Source organism: Physella acuta, unplaced genomic scaffold, assembly GCF_028476545.2.
Source record: "Physella acuta isolate Inbredline_101_S28 unplaced genomic scaffold, ASM2847654v3 ptg000366l, whole genome shotgun sequence".
Taxonomy (NCBI): Eukaryota; Metazoa; Mollusca; class Gastropoda; family Physidae; genus Physella; species Physella acuta.
Window position 1 is genome coordinate 770,439 of NW_026731885.1, and position 24,835 is coordinate 795,273.

The 24,835-nt window shown below is 38.1% G+C and overlaps 1 protein-coding gene across 1 annotated transcript; it reads right to left on the reverse strand.

The window, feature by feature from the left end:
• Window positions 1–15,691: 15,691 nt before the first annotated feature.
• LOC131941587 (uncharacterized) lies at window positions 15,692–20,865 on the reverse strand. Its single transcript, XM_059300902.1, has 2 exons — window positions 20,841–20,865; window positions 15,692–17,070 (listed from the first exon to the last, which is right to left on the reverse strand). The coding sequence occupies exons 1-2, from the start codon at window positions 20,863–20,865 to the stop codon at window positions 15,692–15,694; spliced, it is 1,404 nt and encodes a 467-aa protein (XP_059156885.1).
• Window positions 20,866–24,835: the final 3,970 nt, after the last annotated feature.

Consider the following 24,835-nt stretch of genomic DNA (forward strand, 5'->3'; position numbering starts at 1 on the left):
TATGTAACATATTTTGCAAACTATCAAGGTTTTTATTGAAGAAGGCAAGTTCTATTTTTTTATTTTCAATGCACACAAAAGCTAATTTTAATTACGTTTGTTTATATTTATCTTATTTTTTATTGTAATAAGTCATTCTTGATTCAATTGATATCACATATGACTTAAAATATTTTTATAAATAATGATTAGCAATTTGCGATCTGTGAAAGACAGTTATCTACCTTAGTACCCGTGGAAATCTTACGTGTGTGACAAAGAGTTCGCCGTTTGTAAACAGTCTCATTGAGTAGTCGCCTGGGATTAATTATGATGTTATCTCCCCTTTCATTACTGAATAATCTTTATAATGATGATTAATTTCTAATTTAATAAATACATACTTAAATTGAGTTACGCGATTTGTCACACCCCGCTAACAAACGAAGGCTGCAAACTAAATAAAAGCTAAAAAAAATGTGAACAGTCAATTTAACTGCCCCGTTTTCCCAAATTTTTTATCGCTTTTTTGGTACCACGAAAACTACATTCACAAATATTCACACAAGAAGTCCATCACATGAAACCTTCACATCACCACCTTCTCTAAACCCCACCTAACCAAATCTTTACTTTGTCAAATTCAAAACTACCCAACCGTCATAAATGTAAGCGGTTTTTTAAATTACCGAACCCTTATAAATTAGTCAAAGCTTTTAATTACCGAACCCTTATACATTGTCATTAGTCGAAGCTTTAAATCGCCAAGCCCTTAAAATTGCCAAGCCCTTAAAATTGCCAAGGCCTTAAAATTGCCAAGACCTTAGATAGGAAGAGCCTAGCGCTAAAAGTACTTAGTCACATTTTTGTGAAAATGAAACCAAGCAATGATCGTTATTCCTCTAGTTTGACTTTATCTTATACACAAATTGTGTAATCTGAGGTTCAGTTATTTTGACTCCTATGGTGAAGATCAAATTTCTAACCGCTAGAAATGTCTACATTATTGTTCGACATAAACATATCTAATCGCAAGAAATGTCTACATTATTGTTCGACATAAACATTTCTAATCGCAAGAAATGTCTACATTATTGTTAGACATAAACATATCTAATCGCAATAAATGTCTACATTATTGTTAGACATAAACATTTCTAATCGCAAGAAATGTCTACATTATTGTTCGACATAAACATATCTAATCGCTAGAAATGTCTACATTATTGTTCGACATAAACATTTCTAATCGCTAGAAATGTCTACATTATTGTTCGACATAAACATATCTAATCGCTAGAAATGTCTACATTATTTTTCGACATAAACATTTCTAACCGCAAGAAATGTCTACGTTATTGTTAGACATAAACATTTCTAATTGCAAGAAATGTCTACATTATTGTTTGATCTAAACATTTCTGTTCGCAAGAAATGTCTACATTATTGTTAGACATAGACATTTCTAATCGCTAGAAATGTCTACATTATTGTTAGACATAGACATTTCTAATCGCTAGAAATGTCTACATTATTGTTAGACCTAAACATTTTCTAATCGCTAGAAATGTCTACATTATTGTTTGACATAGACATTTCTAATCGCAAGAAATGTCTACATTATTGTTTGACATAGACATTTCTAATCGCCAGAAATGTCTACATTATTGTTTGACATAAACATTTCTAATCGCAAGAAATGTCTACATTATTGTTTGACATAAACATTTGTAATTGCAAGAAATATCTACATTATTGTTTGACATAAACATTTCTAATCGCTAGAAATGTCTACTTTATTGTTTGACATAAACATATCTAATCGCTAGAAATGTCTACATTATTGTTTGACATAGACATTTCTAATCGCAAGAAATGTCTACATTATTGTTTGACATAGACATTTCTAATCGCTAGAAATGTCTACATTATTGTTTGACATAGACATTTCTAATCGCAAGAAATGTCTACATTATTGTTTGACATAGACATTTCTAATCGCTAGAAATGTCTACATTATTGTTTGACATAGACATTTCCAATCGCAAGAAATGTCTACATTATTGTTTGACATAAACATTTCTAATCGCAAGAAATGTCTACATTATTGTTTGACATAAACATTTGTAATTGCAAGAAATGTCTACATTATTGTTTGACATAAACATTTCTAATCGCTAGAAATGTCTACTTTATTGTTTGACATAGACATTTCTAATCGCAAGAAATGTCTACATTATCGTTTGACATAAACATTTGTAATTGCAATAAATGTCTACATTATTGTTAGACATAAACATTTCTAATCGCTAGAAATGTCTACATTATTGTTTGACATAGACATTTCTAATCGCAAGAAATGTCTACATTATTGTTTGACATAGACATTTCTAATCGCTAGAAATGTCTACATTATTGTTTGACATAGAAATTTCTAATCGCAAGAAATGTCTACATTATTGTTTGACAAACATTTCTAATCGCAAGAAATGTCTACATTATTGTTTGACATAAACATTTGTAATTGCAAGAAATGTCTACATTATTGTTTGACATAAACATTTCTAATCGCTAGAAATGTCTACTTTATTGTTTGACATAAACATATCTAATCGCTAGAAATGTCTACATTATTGTTTGACATAGACATTTCTAATCGCAAGAAATGTCTACATTATTGTTTGACATAGACATTTCTAATCGCTAGAAATGTCTACATTATTGTTTGACATAGACATTTCTAATCGCAAGAAATGTCTACATTATTGTTTGACATAGACATTTCTAATCGCTAGAAATGTCTACATTATTGTTTGACATAGACATTTCTAATGGCAAGAAATGTCTACATTATTGTTTGACATAAACATTTGTAATTGCAAGAAATGTCTACATTATTGTTTGACATAAACATTTCTAATCGCAAGAAATGTCTACATTATTGTTTGACATAAACATTTCTAATCGCAAGAAATGTCTACATTATTGTTTGACATAAACATTTGTAATTGCAAGAAATGTCTACATTATTGTTTGACATAAACATTTCTAATCGCTAGAAATGTCTACTTTATTGTTTGACATAGGCATATCTAATCGCTAGAAATGTCTACATTATTGTTTGACATAGACATTTCTAATCGCAAGAAATGTCTACATTATTGTTTGACATAGACATTTCTAATCGCTAGAAATGTCTACATTATTGTTTGACATAGACATTTCTAATCGCAAGAAATGTCTACATTATTGTTTGACATAGACATTTCTAATCGCTAGAAATGTCTACATTATTGTTTGACATAGACATTTCCAATCGCAAGAAATGTCTACATTATTGTTTGACATAAACATTTCTAATCGCAAGAAATGTCTACATTATTGTTTGACATAAACATTTCTAATCGCTAGAAATGTCTACTTTATTGTTTGACATAAACATTTCTAATCGCTATTGTTTGACATAGACATTTCTAATCGCTAGAAATGTCTACTTTATGGTTTGACATAGACATTTCATCTCCCAGCTTACAAGCAGGAGTGCTTCACACAAAAATAGAATTCTAATAATCGATTTTCTTTGATAACAGTTAGAACTATTTCCAGCCCCTCACATGAATCGATATTTGAAGATTTGTATTCTCTTGTGATCTCTGGGGACATTTGACGACAAGTGGGAGGGGACATCTAATGTTTTGTTCTAAGTCATGTTCTGTTCTAAGTCATCTTCTGTTCTAAGTCATGTTTTGTTTTAAGTCATGTTCTGTTCTAAGTCATGTTTTGTTCTAAGTCATGTTCTGTTCTAAGTCATGTTTTACTTTAAGTCATGTTTTGTTCTAAGTCATGTTCTGTTCTAAGTCATGTTCTGTTCTAAGTCATGTTTTGTTCTAAGTCATGTTCTGTTCTAAGTCATGTTCTGTTCTAAGTCATGTTTTGTTATAAGTCATGTTTTGTTCTAAGTCATGTTCTGTTCTAAGTCATGTTCTGTTCTAAGTCATGTTCTGTTCTAAGTCATGTTTTGTTCTAAGTCATGTTCTGTTCTAAGTCATGTTTTACTTTAAGTCATGTTTTGCTTTAAGTCATATTTCGCTTTAAGTCATGTTTTATCGTCATGTTCAGTTAAGTCATGTTCTGTTCATAGTCATGTCCTGTTCTAAATCATGTTCTGTTCTAATTCATATTCTGTTCTAAGTCATGTTCTAAGTAATCTAAGTCATGTCTTGTCAGGATGGGTCGTTGTAGTAAATCATTGATCATGCTTTAATCATACAGTCATTTTTATTGTACAATTCCTATAGCGTCATCGTAATCTTAATCTTGATTTAATTTGACCATAACTAGTCTCATCTCATAATAACGACTATTTTAGTCAAAACATTCTAGAAAAAATGTTTTCGTTTTGTAAGTCATCTAAGCCCTACCAGTATTCACGCTAATCCGTGCTAATCCTCCATAAGCTAAAAACTGAACACTAACTCTAGCTCTAATAGCGACCTAAAGTCTTTACATTAAAGTATAAAAACGGCGTTACTCTAAATAGGGACATAATCCTAAGCCTAATCCATAGGATAGAACTAGGATGGTCTGAGTCATAAAGCTCACATATATATATATATATATATATATATATATATATATATATATATATATATATATATATATATATATATATATATATATAAGTGGCTATTAGTATTAGACAAGAAAGAAACTTTTTTTTTAAAATCTGGGAACGTACTAGATCGGTGTGGTGTTAAAAGACGGAGTATGAAGATAAAATAAGAAGGTATGGCCCATCTCTTAGTCCCAGTCGATGGCCCATTTGTTTCAGTCGATGGCCCGTCTCTTTTTACCCAGTGATGGCCCCTTAAAACCAGCGGTCGCCCGGTTGATTTGTCAGCGTGGGTTTTTTACCCGCAGATATCCGGTACCGTAGTTCGTGTCATAAAAATGTCGTCTAGTTGATTGGGTCAGTTCTTGGTCCTGTAGTGTGGGTGACTCGGGTTAAGGTTAGGTTAGGATAAATCAACACATCAGGAAGTTTTCCTCTGTTAGCGATTGACTATAATGTGAAGTGTTTAGATTGTAGTTACACAATAAGTAGTTTGATGTTTATTATTGAACAGTTTATATCCATTTGACACTGTCTGGTTTAAAGATAATAGAATATAATAAAAATAGTTTTTGAACATATATATATATATATATATATATATATATATATATATATATTTATATATATATATATATATATATATATATATATATAAAGAGTTTGTGTATTTGGTGAACTAACATATACTGTTCCCAATACATAATTACACATATACTTTTGTTTGTATGTGCTTGTTTGGTAGTTTAAAAAAAGGAAATAGCAGTTGATCATACCACAGACATGTTGCTAAGATTGTATTTCATATCCAGATAGTATTCTTACCTTTACGATAGCCGGTGTGTTTGGTTTAGGGGGGTGGGGCGTGATGCAGAGGTGGGGGTGTGGTTTGTTGGGGTCAGGGAATGATCAGAGGTGGGGGTGTGGTTTGTTGGGGTCAGGGATTGATGCAGGGGGGGGGGGGCGGGGCGTGGTTTGTTGGGGTCAGGGATTGATGCAGGGGGGGGGGGGGCGGGGCGTGGTTTGATAGGATCAGGGAATGATGCAAGGAACGTGGTATGATCAAAGGCCGGGTGTTTGTTTACACGTGGCCTAGAACAATCTAAAATCCCGAGGGTGGGGGGGGGGGGTAGATTGTTCTGCCCGTTATCTGGTTTTCGCTTGATCTCCCGTGTCCTTGACATGACAAATGTGACATTCGAGAAGTTTATTACCTGACGTGAACAACCCTAATCACCCGATTCATGCTGGGTACTCATTAGTCCTGAGTCACCTCAGTGACTTCGGACACTGAGAAACATATAGATACAGAATGCTACAGACTATAAAGACACATGTGTCTACACATATCGCACGCTCATTAGGACAAACAGGGACTTTGTTTAGCTCTTTGAACCTTCTTTTACGTCACTAAACTCAACCATTCAGACTTCTTGCTGTTAGTAGTTAAGCTTAGCTTACACTTCAGATGTATCTTACATCCTTATATGGCAGCATCTCAGGTAGTAGTGACTTGGATATTTTCACTTTTCTTAGCCTTTATCCAAGATAATTAAAAGCCGCCAACGATGATGATGTAATTCTTGGCTTTTCTCAGCCTCAAACCATCATAACTAAAGCCTTGACTTTCATTTAAATCTTGACTTCACTTTGACTCCAAACTTGTCTTGTCAATATAAATCTTGACTGACTTTCAATTCCATCAATTTCTTTTAAAAAGTATCAAAAACTAGTTTGAATTGATTTATCCCCACAGCCAAACACATACAAGTTTTCACATTGTAGATCTATTCAAGTTCGGCGAACCAAGAATTGGAATCTCGCCGCGCTACTCGCACACAGCCCAACCATCGTTTCCACGTTGACCGCCCCCCCACAAAGGGAAATAAATCACTTGTGATTATATGAAAACAAGAGTGACCTTATCCCATTCCCTGTCCGCGGCAGCATGCGCTGGGGTCTAAATATAGCAATAATCAAATAGAGCTCTCCCCCCCCCCCCACCACCAACCGCTTGTCCAGTAAACCCCCCCCCTCTTGTTGATAAATCATGGTGTTATCGCGCAGGGGAAAACGCCGGTTATTTAGAAGTTATTTGTGATTTGCTTTATGCTCAAACATGCACACAAATACAGATACACATACAAACACATACATATATTGTTTCCCCCCACCCCCATCTACGATATCTTTCAAACGTAACAATTTATTACGGGTAAAAAATCAACTCATTCAAATCTGTGACGTGAAGGGTGAAATTGTGCGGCCTTAACTTGACAAAATGTTCCATTTTTTTCTGATGGATCGGATGTAAAAACGTTCAGATTGTTGGAATGTGGTATAGTGCACTGGTGGTCAGCTTGTTGGAATGTGGTAAAGTGCACGGGTGGCTAGTTTGTTAGAATGGGATAAAGTGCATTAATGTAATGGTCAGCTTGTTGGAATGTGGTAGTTAAGTACACCACTTTTCAACTTGATGCAGTGTGACTTGTACGATGCTGTGTGCACGATCAGTTCCCTTTTGGAATGTATGTTGCCGAATTTTACAGATAGCTTGTCATTATCAAACACCACCTACATGTATAGATCCTCCCACTAAACGATTATAGTAAAAAAAAAATACATCCCGAAATTCTTAAAACAGTAACTCTAAATAGCATTGTCTTTGTTACTAATTATATTCAAAATAACATTTAAAAGAAAGTCTTAACATACCCTCTTTGAAACCAGCGAAAACATCTTTCATCCTTATACAAAGAAATTATTAATATTCACCAAAACTATAGCATCAATAGCTCACTACAAACTCTACAACGTACGACATATTTTCTACACACCAAAGGTTGTGCAATGAAACATCTATGTGTAGATAGAAAGGGGGGAGGGGATGTAATGCTGAAAATATTCAAACTACTAAATTTAACAGTAGTAGATCTAAAGAATTTAATGACAACATCTATCGCCATTTCTAAAAGCAATCGACCTTTTCTTTTTACAAACTTAGCAGCGTATAAAAACAAGCAAAGCCTCCTACTAATGGTCCCCGACTAAAACAGCCCCCGCGTTAGATATTGGTAGAGAAAAACTGCATTTTACCACTCGTCAATGCTGAACGATTTGCTGAACGACACATTTACAAATAGCCATTTGCATTAGTAATCACACTTTTATTTTCCGAGTTATTTCTTCCAGCTAGAGGAAACGATGTTTTATCTTAGACCACAAGATCCCCACGTTAAAGGGTATAACACCGCCAACATCATTAGTTAAATACTGTTTGGAGAATGTTTTAGAAATCTTTCGTACACATTCTCATTCTTGACATCTCTGTATGATGTATGATTGTTGTTTAATAATTAAAGAAAAGCCAAAATCTTTACATAAGGGAGATTTTTCAATAACCTTTGAAGACCTTTGATTATTTGCAGAGATTGAAAGCTGCATATGTTATTAAATCGATTACTTTTTTCAATTTTTTTTCAGACACAATTTCTGCGTTATTTAACTTAAAAATACGTTAATACAACAGGTTTTATAATAATCATAATAAAAATAAATACAACTATCACGGAAAAGTTAAATAAAAAATGTAAAAACTTTGTTTTAGAATTCTTGCAAGTGGGAATCGGTTTTTGTGATCTTACAACTGCGATGTAATTTTTTTCTATAGGAATCTTCTTAAAACCTGACTCTAGACTAAACAAAGATCTTGTAATAATGGAGAGCTCCACTATGCTAAACAAAGATCTTGTAATAATGAAAGGCTACCCTTAGCTAAACAAAGATCTTGTAATAATGGAAGGCTAGCCTTAGCTAAACAAAGATCTTGTAATAATGAAAGGCTACCCTTAGCTAAACAAAAATCTTGTAATAATGGAAGGCTACCCTTAGCTAAACAAAGATCTTGTTATAATGGAAGGCTACCCTTAGCTAAACAAAGATCTTGTAATAATGGATGGCTAAACAAAGATATTGTAATAATGGAAGGCTACCCTTAGCTAAACAAAGATCTTGTAATAATGGAAGGCTACCCTTAGCTAAACAAAGATCTTGTTATAATGGAAGGCTACCCTTAGCTAAACAAAGATCTTGTAATAATGGATGGCTAAACAAAGATATTGTAATATTGGAAGGCTACCCTTAGCTAAACAAAGATCTTGTAATAATGGATGGCTAAACAAAGATCTTGTAATAATGGAAGGCTCTACTAGGCTAAACAAAGATCTTGTAATAATGGAAGGCTAAACAAAGATCTTGTAATAATGGAAGGCTAAACAAAGATCTTGTTATAATGGAAGGCTAAACAAAGATCTTGTAATAATGGAAGGCTACACGAGGGGATACAAGGAGTTTGGGCCATGATGGAGTGAGTTTTGTGGTGCATTCTGTGGTTCAACGATCAATACTCGCTGGTGGGGTGGGGGTGGGGGTGTTGGGGAGGGCGGTGAGTTGGGGTGGTGGGGAGGTTAAAATGGGATTTGGGGATCTGCAGATGGGCTGTTGGTACTTGGGAATGTGTTAGGTTTAACTTTGGGACGGTCTGTTGGTACTTGGGAATGTGTTAGGTTTAACTTTGGGACGGTCTGTTGATAAAAAGTTAACAACACTATAGTTCTAGGTTGTAGTGTTTTTATCTAGGTATTGTTAATTTGATTCCTCTAAACCGTATTTTAAAATATATACTGTATTTATTTTCTTCCTTCCAAACACTCGTTCTGTTCAATTCTTAAAACTGTGGAGATTTTGTTTCGATGCTTCTTAATGTTGTGAGTATAATCAATTTAATTTTATATTATATTAAAATTTCATGGGGTTGAATTTGTTCTAATTATTTTTAAAAATGCTACCAAACACTATTTTAATGCGCCCAGAACATCGGTTTAAATTCTCGAACAATTTCAAGCTCCCTGCCGGCCCATATTTTCTGGACACAAACTCAGAAAAACGTGGCAAGCTCCGGAACTTCACGAACAATAAGGGAAGTGTGTGGAAGATGTGAGTACAGGAAACTTACCAAACGATAAGGGAAGATTGTGAAGATTTGACTACATGAAACTTACCAAACGATAAGGGAAGTGTGTGAAGATTTGACTACATGAAACTTACCAAACAATAAGGGAAGTGTGTGAAGATTTGACTACATGAAACTTACCAAACGATAAGGGAAGTGTGTGAAGATTTGACTACATGAAACGTACCAAACGATAAGGGAAGTGTGTGAAGATTTGACTACATGAAACTTACCAAACGATAAGGGAAGTGTGTGAAGATTTGACTACATGAACATTACCAAACAATAAGGGAAGTGTGTGAAGATTTGACTACATGAAACTTACCAAACGATAAGGGAAGTGTGTGAAGATGTGAGTACATGAAACTTACCAAACGATAAGGGAAGTGTGTGAAGATTTGACTACATGAAACGTACCAAACGATAAGGGAAGTGTGTGAAGATTTGACTACATGAAACTTACCAAACGATAAGGGAAGTGTGTGAAGATTTGACTACATGAAACTTACCAAACGATAAGGGAAGTGTGTGAAGATTTGACTACATGAAACTTACCAAACGATAAGGGAAGTGTGTGAAGATGTGAGTACATGAAACTTACCAAATGATAAGGGAAGTGTGTGAAGATTTGACTACATGAAACTTACCAAACGATAAGGGAAGTGTGAAGATTTGACTACATGAAACTTACCAAACGATAAGGGAAGTGTGTGAAGATGTGAGTACAGGAAACTTACCAAACGATAAGGGAAGTGTGTGAAGATTTGACTACATGAAACGTACCAAACGATAAGGGAAGTGTGTGAAGATTTGAGTACAGGAAACTTACCAAACGATAAGGGAAGTGTGTGAAGATTTGACTACATGAAACTTACCAAACGATAAGGGAAGATTGTGAAGATTTGACTACATGAAACTTACCAAACGATAAGGGAAGTGTGTGAAGATTTGAGTACAGGAAACTTACCAAACGATAAGGGAAGTGTGTGAAGATTTGACTACATGAAACTTACCAAACGATAAGGGAAGTGTGTTAAGATTTGACTACATGAAACTTACCAAACGATAAGGGAAGTGTGTGAAGATTTGACTACATGAAACTTACCAAACGATAAGGGAAGTGTGTGAAGATTTGACTACATGAAACTTACCAAACGATAAGGGAAGTGTGAAGATTTGACTACATGAAACTTACCAAACGATAAGGGAAGTGTGTGAAGATTTGACTACATGAAACTTACCAAACGATAAGGGAAGTGTGAAGATTTGACTACATGAAACTTACCAAACGATAAGGGAAGTGTGAAGATTTGACTACAGGAAACTTACCAAACGATAAGGGAAGTGTGTGAAGATTTGACTACATGAAACTTACCAAACGATAAGGGAAGTGTGAAGATTTGACTACATGAAACTTACCAAACGCTTAGGGACTTTAGTGAAATATGAAACTACATGAACATTACCGAACGATTAGGGACTTTAGTGAAATATGAACCTACATGAACCTTACGATTTGGGACTTTAGTGAAATATGAAACTACATGAACATTACCAAACGATTAGGGACTTTAGTGAAATATGAAACTACATGAACCCTACCAAACGATTAGGGACTTTAGTAAAATATGAAACTACATAACCCTACGATTAGGGACTTTAGTGAAATATGAAACTACATGAACCCTACCAAACGATTAGGGACTTTAGTGAAATATGAAACTACATGACCCTACAATTAGGGACTTAAGTGAAATATGAAACTACATGAACCCTACCAAACGATTAGGGACTTTAGTGAAATATGAAACTACATGAACCTTACGATTTGGGACTTTAGTGAAATATGAAACTACATGAACCTTACGATTAGGGACTTTAGTGAAATATGAAACTACATGAACCTTACGATTAGGGACTTTAGTGAAATATGAAACTACATGAACCTTACGATTAGGGACTTTAGTGAAATATGAAACTTCATGAACCTTACCAAACGATTAGGGACTTTAGTGAAATATGAAACTACATGAACCTTACGATTAGGGACTTTAGTGAAATATGAAACTACATGAACCTTACGATTAGGGACTTTAGTGAAATATGAAACTACATGAACCTTACGATTAGGGACTTTAGTGAAATATGAAACTACATGAACCCTACCAAACGATTAGGGACTTTAGTGAAATATGAAACTACATGACCCTACGATTAGGGACTTTATTGAAATATGAAACTACATGAACCCTTCCAAACAATAAGGGACTTTAGTGAAATGTGAAACTACATGAACCCTACGATTTGGGACTTGTGTGAAAGATATAACGTCTGTCTTCAGTGCAAGAATTCACCAGAGAATTTCTAGAAATTTCTAGCGTCTGTTGTAGGTGACAGGCAAGTAATGATTAAAAAAACAATTTTTTTATAATTGATGTTCTCGGAAAAATAATATGATATAAAAATGTTTAAGTAAATACGGTTCAGCATAATCGATGCGGTTAAGTTTTTACGGGTGAGAGGAAAATTGATGTAAGCGACACGATTGTTATAGTTTGTTTACTAAAGAAATTGATTTCGGAATTTTGGTACGTATGAACTTCACTTGTTTGATAGAAGTACCTTGCTATAATCTTGTTTGACTCCAGTACTTTTTATAATAGTGTGTGACTCCTTTGACTCCAGTACTTTGCTATAAATGTGCATAACATCAATGACTCTAATTCTTAACTATAAACATGTGTGACTCCTGTGACTCAAGTACTTTACAGCAAACTTCTATGACTCCAGTGTCCTGCCCAACACTTATGTGACTCCAATGTTCTGCCAACACTTTTATGACTCCACTGCTTCTAACACACTGCTCTAAACTTCTATGACACAAATGACTCCACTACTCAAATATGACTCTGGTTCTCCATGCGACTCAAATGACTCCAAAACGCACTCAAAGTATATGACTCGAGTACCTCGCTCAAGCCTCCGTATGACGCATGACTCCACTTCATTCCCCCTCTTACCAAACCAGCAAGACTACCCCGCCTAATACCCTTATCCGTGGTACCACTTACATAATATTCAATTATGTTTTATCCCCGTTTCGCCCCCCCCCCCCCCACAGCGACTGTGTGACGTCATCTGTACTAAGCTCCCATATGACTTCTAGATTAATCCTACACCCACTTCTCTATAAACTGCTTGCACGCTAGCAACATTTTTTTAGCCCGGTGACCTCCGACCTTTGTACAGTGAACTCTGAACTTTGTCTACAGTGCTGGGAGAGATGGGATTAATTTGGTTCGGTCTGACATCGAGCTAAGTGTCATGTCACAGTCGGCTGCCATGTCATGTTGTACAGTCATGTCATGTTGTACAGTCATGTCATGTTCTAATGTCATGTCACGTTTTACATTCATGTCACGTTCTAATGTCATGTCATGTTGTACAGTCATGTCATGTTGTACAGTCATGTTATGTTGTAATGTCATGTCACGTCGAACAGTCATGTCATGTTCTTATGTCATGTCATGTTCTAATGTCATGTCATGTTGAACAGTCATGTCATATTCTAATGCCATGTCATATTCTAATGCCATGTCATGTTCTAATGTCATGTCATGTTGTACAGTCATGTCATGTTGTACAGTCATGTTATGTTGTAATGTCATGTCACGTCGAACAGTCATGTCATGTTCTTATGTCATGTCATGTTCTAATGTCATGTCATGTTGAACAGTCATGTCATGTTGTACAGTCATGTCATGTTCTAATGCCATGACATACTCAAATGTAATATTATGTCATAATGCCATGTCATGTTCTAATGCCATGTCATGTTATACTAAGCCCAAACATAACATTTGACAATCATAATGCTAAACCTAACTAATCACCTAAACCTAAACACGAAAAAAAAACAGTCTTTGAGCTATCAGTAGATATTCATTTATTTTATCTCCCCCAAAATCTACCCAGCGATATATCCGCCTAACACGAATTCAACCAAGAAATATTACTGGCTTCAGATTTGTCTTCCTTTATGGTCTACAGGGCAATGACCCCGTGAGAAGAAAACTTAATTTACCCACCAGTGACCTTGTAACATGAGCCGAGGCACGTGATTTATTTTGGTTTCCAGCGTGAGTACACAAATGTATGTGTCAGATACGATTAGGGGGGACGAAGCTCAAGGCTATATGACCATGAAAATATCAAATCAGTCCGTTGCTAATAGGGCTGGTAAGTAGGCCACCAACCAGCTCTATGGCTCATGCAGGTTTTATTGAGCCGAAGAACTGGTTGGTGACCTACTTACCAGCCCTATTATTATATGGGTAGATTTTACGTCTAACATAAAAAAATGGACAGGAGAAAGTACTTTTGTATTGTCTATTTAAAGAACAGCTTACAAACTGGTACGAGGTCATCCAAATATGACGTCATGCTTTTTTTTTGACGATTTTTACATCATCCTCCTCTGTCGCACTTCATCAAATAAAAAAAACCCAGGACCCCCCCCCCCCCCCGCTCCTAAAACGATGTTAAACATCACCCTACAACCCCCCCCCCCTTCCTCAAATTCGCAGTTTTATTTTTTAACATGGTTTTTTTGCTAAAATATTGACTGAGCCCCCCCCCCCCCCGCCAACCCCACCTCCTAGGAGTGTGACCTCAGTTATGAACGACCCCTAATGTATAGTATTTTTAAACCACAACAAAATAACATGGATATGTGTGTCTGAACACTACTTCTACAAGCACAGGTGGGGGCAGGTGAAGTAGAGTACACATGTTTTTCTGTGACCTCAGCGCCAAATGGGATAATGTGGTCAATGCTAGTACATTATTCTTTAGTTTCCCTGACGCCACCAGTGACCACTTCGTAGAGTGGGGGTTCGAATCCTGGCTAGAATTCTTGCGTTCTACGACCACGCCTTCCCTTATCTAAAACGTAAAGAAGAAATATATAGTTTCGTATTTTTTCGTATATATATATATATATATATATATATATATATATATATATATATATATATATATATATATATATATATATATATATGGAGAGAGATAAATAGAAAGACAAAGAGAGAGAGAGGAGGGAGGGAGGGAGACAAAAAAAAAGATATTTAGATTAAATAGGGAATTTTATTTCTATTTTTGCACCCTAAAAGCCAAACAACTTAATGTTTTGATGGTTCAAACAACGAAACCACCCGACCATCCGACACACAAAAAGCTTTTGCAACATACAGTAAACATCTTTTGCCTATCTTCAGGAGAGCTGAGGTTTCTCCGCGCAGACAATGCACCGGAACTGAACACGACATGAATGTGGCCAGATTTTTTAAGACTGACTGCCATGCGTGTCTGAGGCCATAAAGCATTGGCTCGAGTCAGGGAAAGTTGCTAAAGGGGCCATTAGGGTGGTAGGTAGTCCGGGCAGTTTAAAAACATCTCGACACGAAGGGGAGGTAAAACACGGGGAGATAAAAACTTACTTCTGAGACGTCATTCAATTTCATGTAGGAACGTTAAATTTAGAATATTCTAAGAAACTGGGAAAACTGGAACTAACAATCTGGGGGTACCTTTATAAGGCTATATGTAAATATATATATATATATATATATATATATATATATATATATATATATATATATATATATATATATATAATGTGTGTGTGTATGTGAGTGCATGCGTGCGTGTGTATGTATGTATGTGTGTGTGTGCGTGCGTGCGTGTGTGTGTGTGAAGTCCTATTTAGTTATCAGTAGTGAAAATAATTTATACTCTATAAATGGTTTTATGTTCTACACGAATTTATTGCCTGTCTGACAACATAGCGAATGACAGACTTGCTGTCTAGCAAAACACAAAAAAATGATAAACTAGCTGTCTGACAAAACACAAGTGACAGATCTTGTCATAATAAAGATTCCAGGCACGTTCAAAACGCCGCCAACAGAATGATTGGCTTACAAAAGCTGGGTGGGGATAAACCAAATCTTTGTCAAGTCAACCCTCAGACTTTTATTTCATTACAGTTGAGTCAAATTTGGATGCTACTTCTTCTTTCGTCCCTTTCAAATGAAACTTTTACTAATGTTTTTGTTTTTCTCTATCTGTGTGGAGCTGTGCACGGCTGTGTGAAGCTGGGCACGGCTGTGTGGAGCTGGGCACGGCTGTGTGGAGCTGGGCACGGCTGTGTTGAGCTGGGCACGGCTGTGTGGAGCTGGGCACGGCTGTGTGGAGCTGGGCACGGCTGTGTGAAGCTGTGCACGGCTGTGTGGAGCTGGGCACGGCTGTGTGGAGCTGGGCACGGCTGTGTGGAGCTGGGCACGGCTGTGTGGAGCTGGGCACGGCTGTGTGGAGCTGGGCACGGCTGTGTGGAGCTGTGCACGGCTGTGTGGAGGTGTGCACGGCTGTGTGAAGCTGGGCACGGCTGTGTGGAGCTGGACACGGCTGTGTGAACGGCTGTGTGGAGCTGGGCACGGCTCTGTGGAGCTGGGTACGGCTGTGTGGAGCTGTGCACGGCTGTGTGGAGCTGTGCACGGCTGTGTGGAGCTGGGCAAGGCTCTGTGGAGCTGGGTACGGCTGTGTGAACGGCTGTGTGGAGCTGGGCACGGCTGTGTGGAGCTGGGCACGGCTGTGTGGAGCTGGGCAAGGCTGTGTGGAGCTGGGCACGGCTGTGTGGAGCTGGGTACGGCTGTGTGGAGCTGGGCACGGCTGTGTGGAGCTGGGCACGGCTGTGTGAAGCTGGGCACGGCTGTGTGGAGCTGTGCACGGCTGTGGAGGTGTGCACGGCTGTGTGGAGCTGGGCACGGCTGTGTGGAGCTGGACACTGCTGTTTGAACGGCTGTGTGGAGCTGGGCACGGCTGTGTGGAGCTGGGTACGGCTGTGTGGAGCTGGGCACGGCTGTGTGGAGCTGGGCACGGCTGTGTGAAGCTGGGCACGGCTGTGTGGAGCTGTGCACGGCTGTGGAGGTGTGCACGGCTGTGTGGAGCTGGGCACGGCTGTGTGGAGCTGGACACTGCTGTTTGAACGGCTGTGTGGAGCTGGGCAAGGCTCTGTGGGGCTGGGTACGGCTGTGTGAACGGCTGTGTGGAGTTGTGCACGGCTGTGTGGAGTTGTGCACGGCTGTGTGGAGTTGTGCACGGCTGTGTGGAGTTGTGCACGGCTGTGTGGAGCTGTGCACGGCTGTGTGGAGCTGGGCAAGGCTCTGTGGAGCTGGGTACGGCTGTGGGGAGCTGGGTACGGCTGTGTGGAGCTGGGTACGGCTGTGTAGAGCTGGGTACGGCTGTGTGAACGGCTGTGTGGAGCTGGGTACGGCTGTGTGGAGCTGGGTACGGCTGTGTGGAGCTGGGTACGGCTGTGTGGAGCTGAGCAAGGCTCTGTGCACGGCTGTGTGGACGGCTGTGAGAAGCTGAGCACAACTGCTACTAAGCAGTACGGTTATATCAGCTACACAACAATTGTACGAACTGTGCCATCAGTTGACTGAGTACTATAATTACCCACGCTCTAAACTATCCCCCGACCAGCGTGTCCCCAGTTATGTAATTAAGGTTGTTTAAAACACCCCAAGTTACACAACATTCAACCCTAAGACAATCAAATCTCGAAACCGCTTCCTTTTTAGTTCAACTTTATCCATCAATTACAACAGTCTATAGCTGGCCAGGGGAATAGAAAAAAACAACATTAAACGATGGAAATCGACTTATTTAGTATCACCCCCCCCTCCCCCTACACGTTATTTACACCGTCTTTAAGATGTTAATTCACCCACCGGATAAAATGTAGCATAAGACAGCTTCCAGTAAATCTTTTTTTTCTCCAAACACGAAACGCGACTCGTACATCGCTGGTATGTGTGGCGGCCATATTTCACAGATCCGCTAGAACGGTGGTGTTTAGTTCTGTTTTATTTGAGCGTGGATCTTCTCAGGTTCCCTCCCAGCTAAGTTATGTCTAGGGAGGAACAATTTACCGCCTTTCTGTGAGTCGTGCTTGATCAAGGATAAAGTAGAAAACAGAGCGTGGTTTTGACTTAACTGTTTTTGTGATTTTGTCCCCCCAATAAAACCCATCTAAACATGTGATTTTGTCCCCCCAATAAAACCAATGCAAACATGTGATTTGGTTTCCTGCTTCCTGAGCATAAATCAATAAACAGCACAATCAAGATGACGGCGAAAGTAAAATTAGCCTCATCAATATTCAAAAGATCAAGTTTTCGTGTCTACTGCATCCATCAATATTCAAGGCCGCAGGAATTTGTCTGATGTAGAAACTCCACATCGGAAGTTGTAGCCTAGTTTGTTTTTATCCAAGACGTTAACCTCGAAGTGCGAGGTACGATTCCAGAGTTTCTTCCAGGCATCTCTTCGGGGGAGGGGGGGGGGGGGGGAGGGGGCACCGCCCCCCCCCCCCAAGAAAGTGTACCGCCCCCCCCCCCCCCGAACGAAATACAATTTAAATAGAAAATATATACTTTTGAAAGTGTCCCCCCCCCCCGAAAACTGTTGTCCGCTCCCCCCCCCCCCCAGAAAATTTCAAGTGCACCCCGGAGAAAAAAGTCTGGATGAAACACTGTACGATTCCAGGTTACACCGAAATATATTTCCAATATTGCTAGTACAAAATGATAAGTCAATAATGAGTGCTAGAGCCCTAACACGTCTCTGAGTCCACCCAGCTCTAATGGGTACCTGGCTTACGTTCGGGAAAGTAAAGACGGTCGGGCGTAGTACTGACCATACAATCCTTTTGTAAGCCGACGGCATAGAAACAGGTAAACTCTACTTCACCTACCTCGTGGGCCACCCTGTTTCGAAAGGGATTTTTACTTTAACTTTTACACGTAGTCCAATACAACAGCACATGTTTAGACCACTCGATTTAACTTATATTTTCATTGCTTCAAATGTAATCCCGGTGTAGTAGGTGGGGTTGGGTGATGGACGGAGAGATACATTGACAAAAATCTCTTCAATTTTTTAACTTCTCTTCTGAACCACATATTCAACTTGTTTCACCCGTCTGAAGTGCAGTCGTCGATACACCCTCTCCCTGGGTCGATACCCCCCCCCCAACCTTCCCCCACTCCCAGGTAAAATGGTCCCGTCAATGAAATGATCTAACTACCCCCTCATGCATACCAAGATATCACGCATATCATTCAACGCGGGAGTCTGAACTTTGGAATCACTATAATTCACACGGCATTATAATTATCTCGCCTAATAAAGAACAGAAAAGTAATTTAAAAATCGATACATATGAAAGGAAAACAAAATAGATGCAGCGACGCGTGGTTGTAAAAAAAATTGTCTTGTCATCTAAAAACTAGAGCTATTCGATTCCAGGTGGAGGAATAATACTTGTGTTTTAGCCCGTGGTTATGTTGGCTACCGGTTCAAATACTAGCTGACTTTACCGGTCTGCTGTAGGTTTGTAGTCAATGAGAATTTGGAATGGGAAATAAAATTCTAAGCACTGCCGTGGTTTCCCGCGAATAATGGAAGTTACAAAATAGAACTGCCTAGTATTTTTTTGTCACAAATTTTAGTCATGTACAATTATTTTTTACGACCCCATTATGTAATGTTAACAAAATTATCAAATAAAATGACACTTTTTTTTCCCTATAATACATAAAATTAAATGAATATAGTCATAACCTCGAACGAATTCCTAACCCTTGCCAGGTATAAAAGTATATATATATATATATATATATATATATATATATATATATATATATATATATATATATATATATATATATATATATATATATATATATATATATATATACATATATATATATACACTAGCCGTCCCGGCCAGGCCCTGCTCTGGCTTCTGTGAAAAACCTTTCCGTTAAAGACCATTACCTGTGTGTTTAGTAATCATCATAAACCCGGCATTGCCCACCCAAACCACAACCAACCAAAACAACAAAACGCAAACATAACGCTAACACAATTAGAAATACAAACGAAAACAAAAACCTAACAACAAACCCAACCACAACCACAAACACCAATACAAACACAAAGAAAAAACAAACGAAAACAAAAACCTAACAACAAACCCAACCACAAACACCAATACCAAAAAAAAAAACAACGAAAAAGCAAACGAAAACAAACCAAATCCAAACGCAAAACCAACCAAAAACACAAATACAAACCCAAACAAAAAAAAACACAAACAAAAACGAAAAAAGAAAGAACAAAAACGAACCAAATCAAAACGCAACCACTAACGCAAACCCACCTAAACACAAAGAAAACACTAACGCGAACATAAACGCCCGGGGCAGAATCGCCTGTTTTAGCTTAATAAACGACTATAGTACCCCAACTTATTCATAGTTTTTGCACTCACTTAAACGAACGCGCCTGTTTCAATTTAATGAACAATTATAATACTCCAAGCTTATCCGTAAAATACCTAAAACATTTGCACTTGATCAATCCCCGCTAATTATGTAATTATTTTTTTCCCAACACCAAAACAAAGTAATTAAAAAGTAAATGCTTTTCAACTAATGCAATGATTTCATAAAGGGAAGTAATTGTGTTTTGCCTAATTTATCAAAGGGAAGTAAGCGCTATAGGACTAAATAAAAACATAATTAGAATTTTTGTAAAAGATGATATTTTTTAAAAACTTGTGTTTAATGAACATGCCGACAATTATTACTATAATTTGAAAAATGAAAATGATTTCCCAACACTTTTAATAGTAATTTTTTAACTCATAAATTTAGACAAACGCGCACGATAATTGATCTAACACTTAAATCCGTAGAAATGCCAACGACAAACATGCGTTACAGAATTGAGCTTTATATATCAGATATATATATATACATATATATATATACATATATATATATACATATATATATATATACATATATATATACATATATATATACATATATATATATATATATACATATATATATACATATATATATACATATATATATATATATATATATATATATATATATATATATATATATATATATATATATATATATATATATATAATGATATTTAGAACTGTAGAGCAGTCTTCATCTAAATCCTTAACCACGTTCCTCATCCTTAACCTACTCTCCTACCTAACCATGTAGATAAGTACCATTCTTCCACACACCCCCCCCCCCCCCCCCTATACCTTAACGCACCCTGAGCCTTGCAGAAACGTACCATCCGTCAAAGAGAACTGGTCCATTTTCCTCCCTGACCCACTGACGCCAGGTTTATGATTTGCATTGGTTCCTCAACTCTAAAGATATCTATCTATAAAGATGTGTTGATTTATGCCCCATCTGTGGCCCGAAATAAATCAATTTATATCGCTTTTCGTGGTCAGCGATCTGATTGGAAAAATGTTCACTTCCGGTGTGGGAGCGAGGCTATCAGCCTCACCAAATATTGGGAAAAGAAAATGAACAAGAATCTATAAATGATGAACAAATAGATTTTGTGAAGAAAAAATTTATTTGCGCGGCTGTAGACACGAGGGGTGGGGATGGAGGGGGGGAGGGGGTAGACTATCGCTGTCCATCTTTACTCTTTCGACACGTGCCGGCAAATTTACACGGCTTGGAGAGTTCTGGAAATAGAGGATTTTGTCCATGTAATTCACCTTCATGGGGGGGGGGGGGGGATTGGAATTTACTAGATATATTGACACGCAGGGGTAAATATTTAACACTGAATAAACAATCTCTGTTCTCATTCACACATATGGGGTAATAAACTCATTCGAAAAAGAACCCGTGTTGTTATTTATTATGAGAAAAACGGTAATATATTTATATAGATGTTTATCGAGGCTAAGCTTAGGGAGGAATTCTTCAGGGAGAAGCTATGCTATGTAGGGTAAGGGTGGGTGGTGTGGAGGGGGGGGGGGGGGGTTATTGAAGCTGTTTATTAACAGCTTTTTTTGTTTTGTAGCAGATTTGGCGAAAGTGAGAAGTTGATAATTAGACAGGTGGTTAATTAGTCAGCGCACGCGACGTTATGCCGTGAAGACGAGATATATGGGCGTGGTCAAGACTGCGCAGACAAACATGAGAACCGGATACCAATGGCACGACATTTTTTTATTATTAAAAGCTTTAAAGGTCACTTTAACGGACATGATCATATCTGTAGAGCAGATGAAGTAGAGTTGGTCTGTTTCTATAACTTTGGCGTATGAAGTGTTGGCAACCATTTCCCAACTTCCTATACATTCACCAACTCTGGTCTGTACTAAGTGAAGATGGCGGGTCTGTGGCTAACAGAGCAATAACCGTGTAAGTTTTAATCTACAGTTAGGTGGCCGAGTGTAACAACTCATTCAGGCCACGTCATCACGTCACCATACGACTTCTTGGTCACTCGACCACGTGACAACGACCTCTCGACCTCTCCACCACTCCACTCAGCCACTTCGACACTCTAACCCTTGGCCATCTCACTACTCGACTCTTCCCCTAAACGGTCTCTCGACCACTCCACCAAAACCTCTCCACCACTCCACAAAAACCTCTTCACCGCTCCACCAAACGGCCTCTCGACCACTCCACCACTCCACCAAAACCTCTCCACCTCTCCACCACTCCACCAAAACCTCTCCACAAAAACCTCTCCACCACTCCACCAAAACCTCTCCACCACTCCACCAAAACCTCCCCACCTCCCCACCCCTCTACCAATCGACCGCTAACCACATTTCTCCATTTTTATAAAATGTACTCAGCCTGCTAATTTAGTTAGTTTAGTAGCTTGAAACTCATTTACACATTTGCCACAATCCATTAAAAAATTATTAAATCAATTAACGAAACTATTTCTGGAGCTCTCGTTAAAAAAAAACAACAGTAATCCCGTGATTATAGAGGAGAAACGCCCACTTTAACAATGTGGTAACAACTGGGCGGGTGGTAAAACTTTAACAACTTACCATAAATGTCTTAAGACAAACTCACAACAACAGCTGATTGTGTAATATAACGGATACATATTTACATTTTCTGTAGGATTAAGTTTATTAATAGCTTCGGATTTTTAATATTTTATTTTACAGTAGTTAGGGCCCTGTGTTGTCTAAAAAAAAAGACTTGCTTAGCTTAAGACAGATACTTGTCTTGGAAGTCAAGCATGTCTTGTTTAAAAGTAGATCAAACTTTGTCTGGTTTAGTATGATACCTCACAGGAAAGTACCATCAAAGAGTACCCGACCCTCCACACCCACACCCCCACCCCCATAAACCTATACTTTAACGCACTCCTGAGCCTTACTTTGTTTTGTAAGACAAAAAAATCTTGTTTAGAAGAAGACTGAAATCTGTCTTGTCACACAAAAATGTGTCTTATTTAGCACAAGTCCAAACTCATGTTTTGTCTCATTTAACAGAAGACCGAAGTTTGACTTGTAATATACAAATGTCTTATCTATCATGAGACCGAACCTTGTCTTGTAAGACAGTGACAAGACCACATCACGTTGAACCAACACCTTAGCTGCGGTCTTGTAAGACAGTCACAAGACCACATCACATTGAACCAACACCTTAGCTGCGGTCTTGTAAGACAGTCACAAGACCACATCACATTGAACCAACACCTTAGCTGCGGTCTTGTAAGACAGTCACAAGACCACATCACGTTGAACCAACACCTTAGCTGCGGTCTTGTAAGACAGTCACAAGACCACATCACGTTGAACCAACACCTTAGCTGCGGTCTTGTAAGACAGTCACAAGACCACATCACGTTGAACCAACACCTTAGCTGCGGTCTTGTAAGACAGTCACAAGACCACATCACGTTGAACCAACACCTTAGTTGCGGTCTTGTAAGACAGTCACAAGACCACATCACGTTGAACCAACACCTTAGCTGCGGTCTTGTAAGACAGTCACAAGACCACATCACGTTGAACCAACACCTTAGCTGCGGTCTTGTAAGACAGTCACAAGACCACATCACGTTGAACCAACACCTTAGCTGCGGTCTTGTAAGACAGTCACAAGACCACATCACGTTGAACCAACACCTTAGTTGCGGTCTTGTAAGACAGTCACAAGACCACATCACGTTGAACCAACACCTTAGCTGCGGTCTTGTAAGACAGTCACAAGACCACATCACGTTGAACCAACACCTTAGCTGCGGTCTTGTAAGACAGCCACCTCGCATTGAACCAACACCCTAGCTGCGGTCTCCCGGCGTATGCTGATTGACACATCCATTTAGGCAACACACAGCCGCCATCTTGGCCAGTCTTTGTTGCATCCAGCAGGCGAACGAGAGTCGTCTGCTTCGGGTATTACTGCCGTGTGTAAGGGTATTATGTCTTCTGCGACCTCTTGTTCGGCTTTCCCTGAGTACCTTATGGAGGAAGAAATCCGTACAAGAATTTTGTTGTTCGTTGAGTTCAATTATGAAGGGTTTTTTACCCAGTATGTGCGTAGATGGTACGTTTTACACAGTATGTGCGTAGATGGTAGGTTTTACCCAGTATTTGCATAGAAGCTTCGTTTTATGCAGTACTAGCCTTCTGTATCCGTTACACGTGAATTATATCCATATATTTTTTTAAATGTTATACTTATTTGAGAAATTTATAAAATAAAATAGCTATTAGTCAAAACTAACGATGTTAGTGACAAAGCAAATTAATAATTAAATAGCTAAAAATTCCGACTTATTTAATTTAACATAAGCTTCCAATGCCTATTTGAAAAATTAAAACCAAATTATATACATTATTAGTCAACACAACACCATTATAAATGTCCGCACTGATTATACGACTAAAATGATTCCGTTAAAAACCCGACTATTCAATGGTATTTCTGTTGTTTTTTAAACTAATTTTGGTCGAGAAAATTTTATAAATTTCACAGCGTTCGTCTTGATAAGTAGATCTATAGATTTAAATCAAATTTGAATGAAATAGATCTTGTTCTTTTATTCATATTCTAAAATTGGAATATGTGGCAAGCGAAACTTATTGAAGTTGACATCATTAGTATTGTGTATCATTTTCGAAATTCAATTTTAATTTCACTTTTTACAAGCTTTTATTTAACTCACTTCCTCTGTCGTAAGTCGACAGTCTGTCGTCAGTCTAGATCGAAACGCAAGAGTGAAAATTCGGATAGTTCTACTTGACCGAGACGATTCACAGTTGGCACATGGGTCCA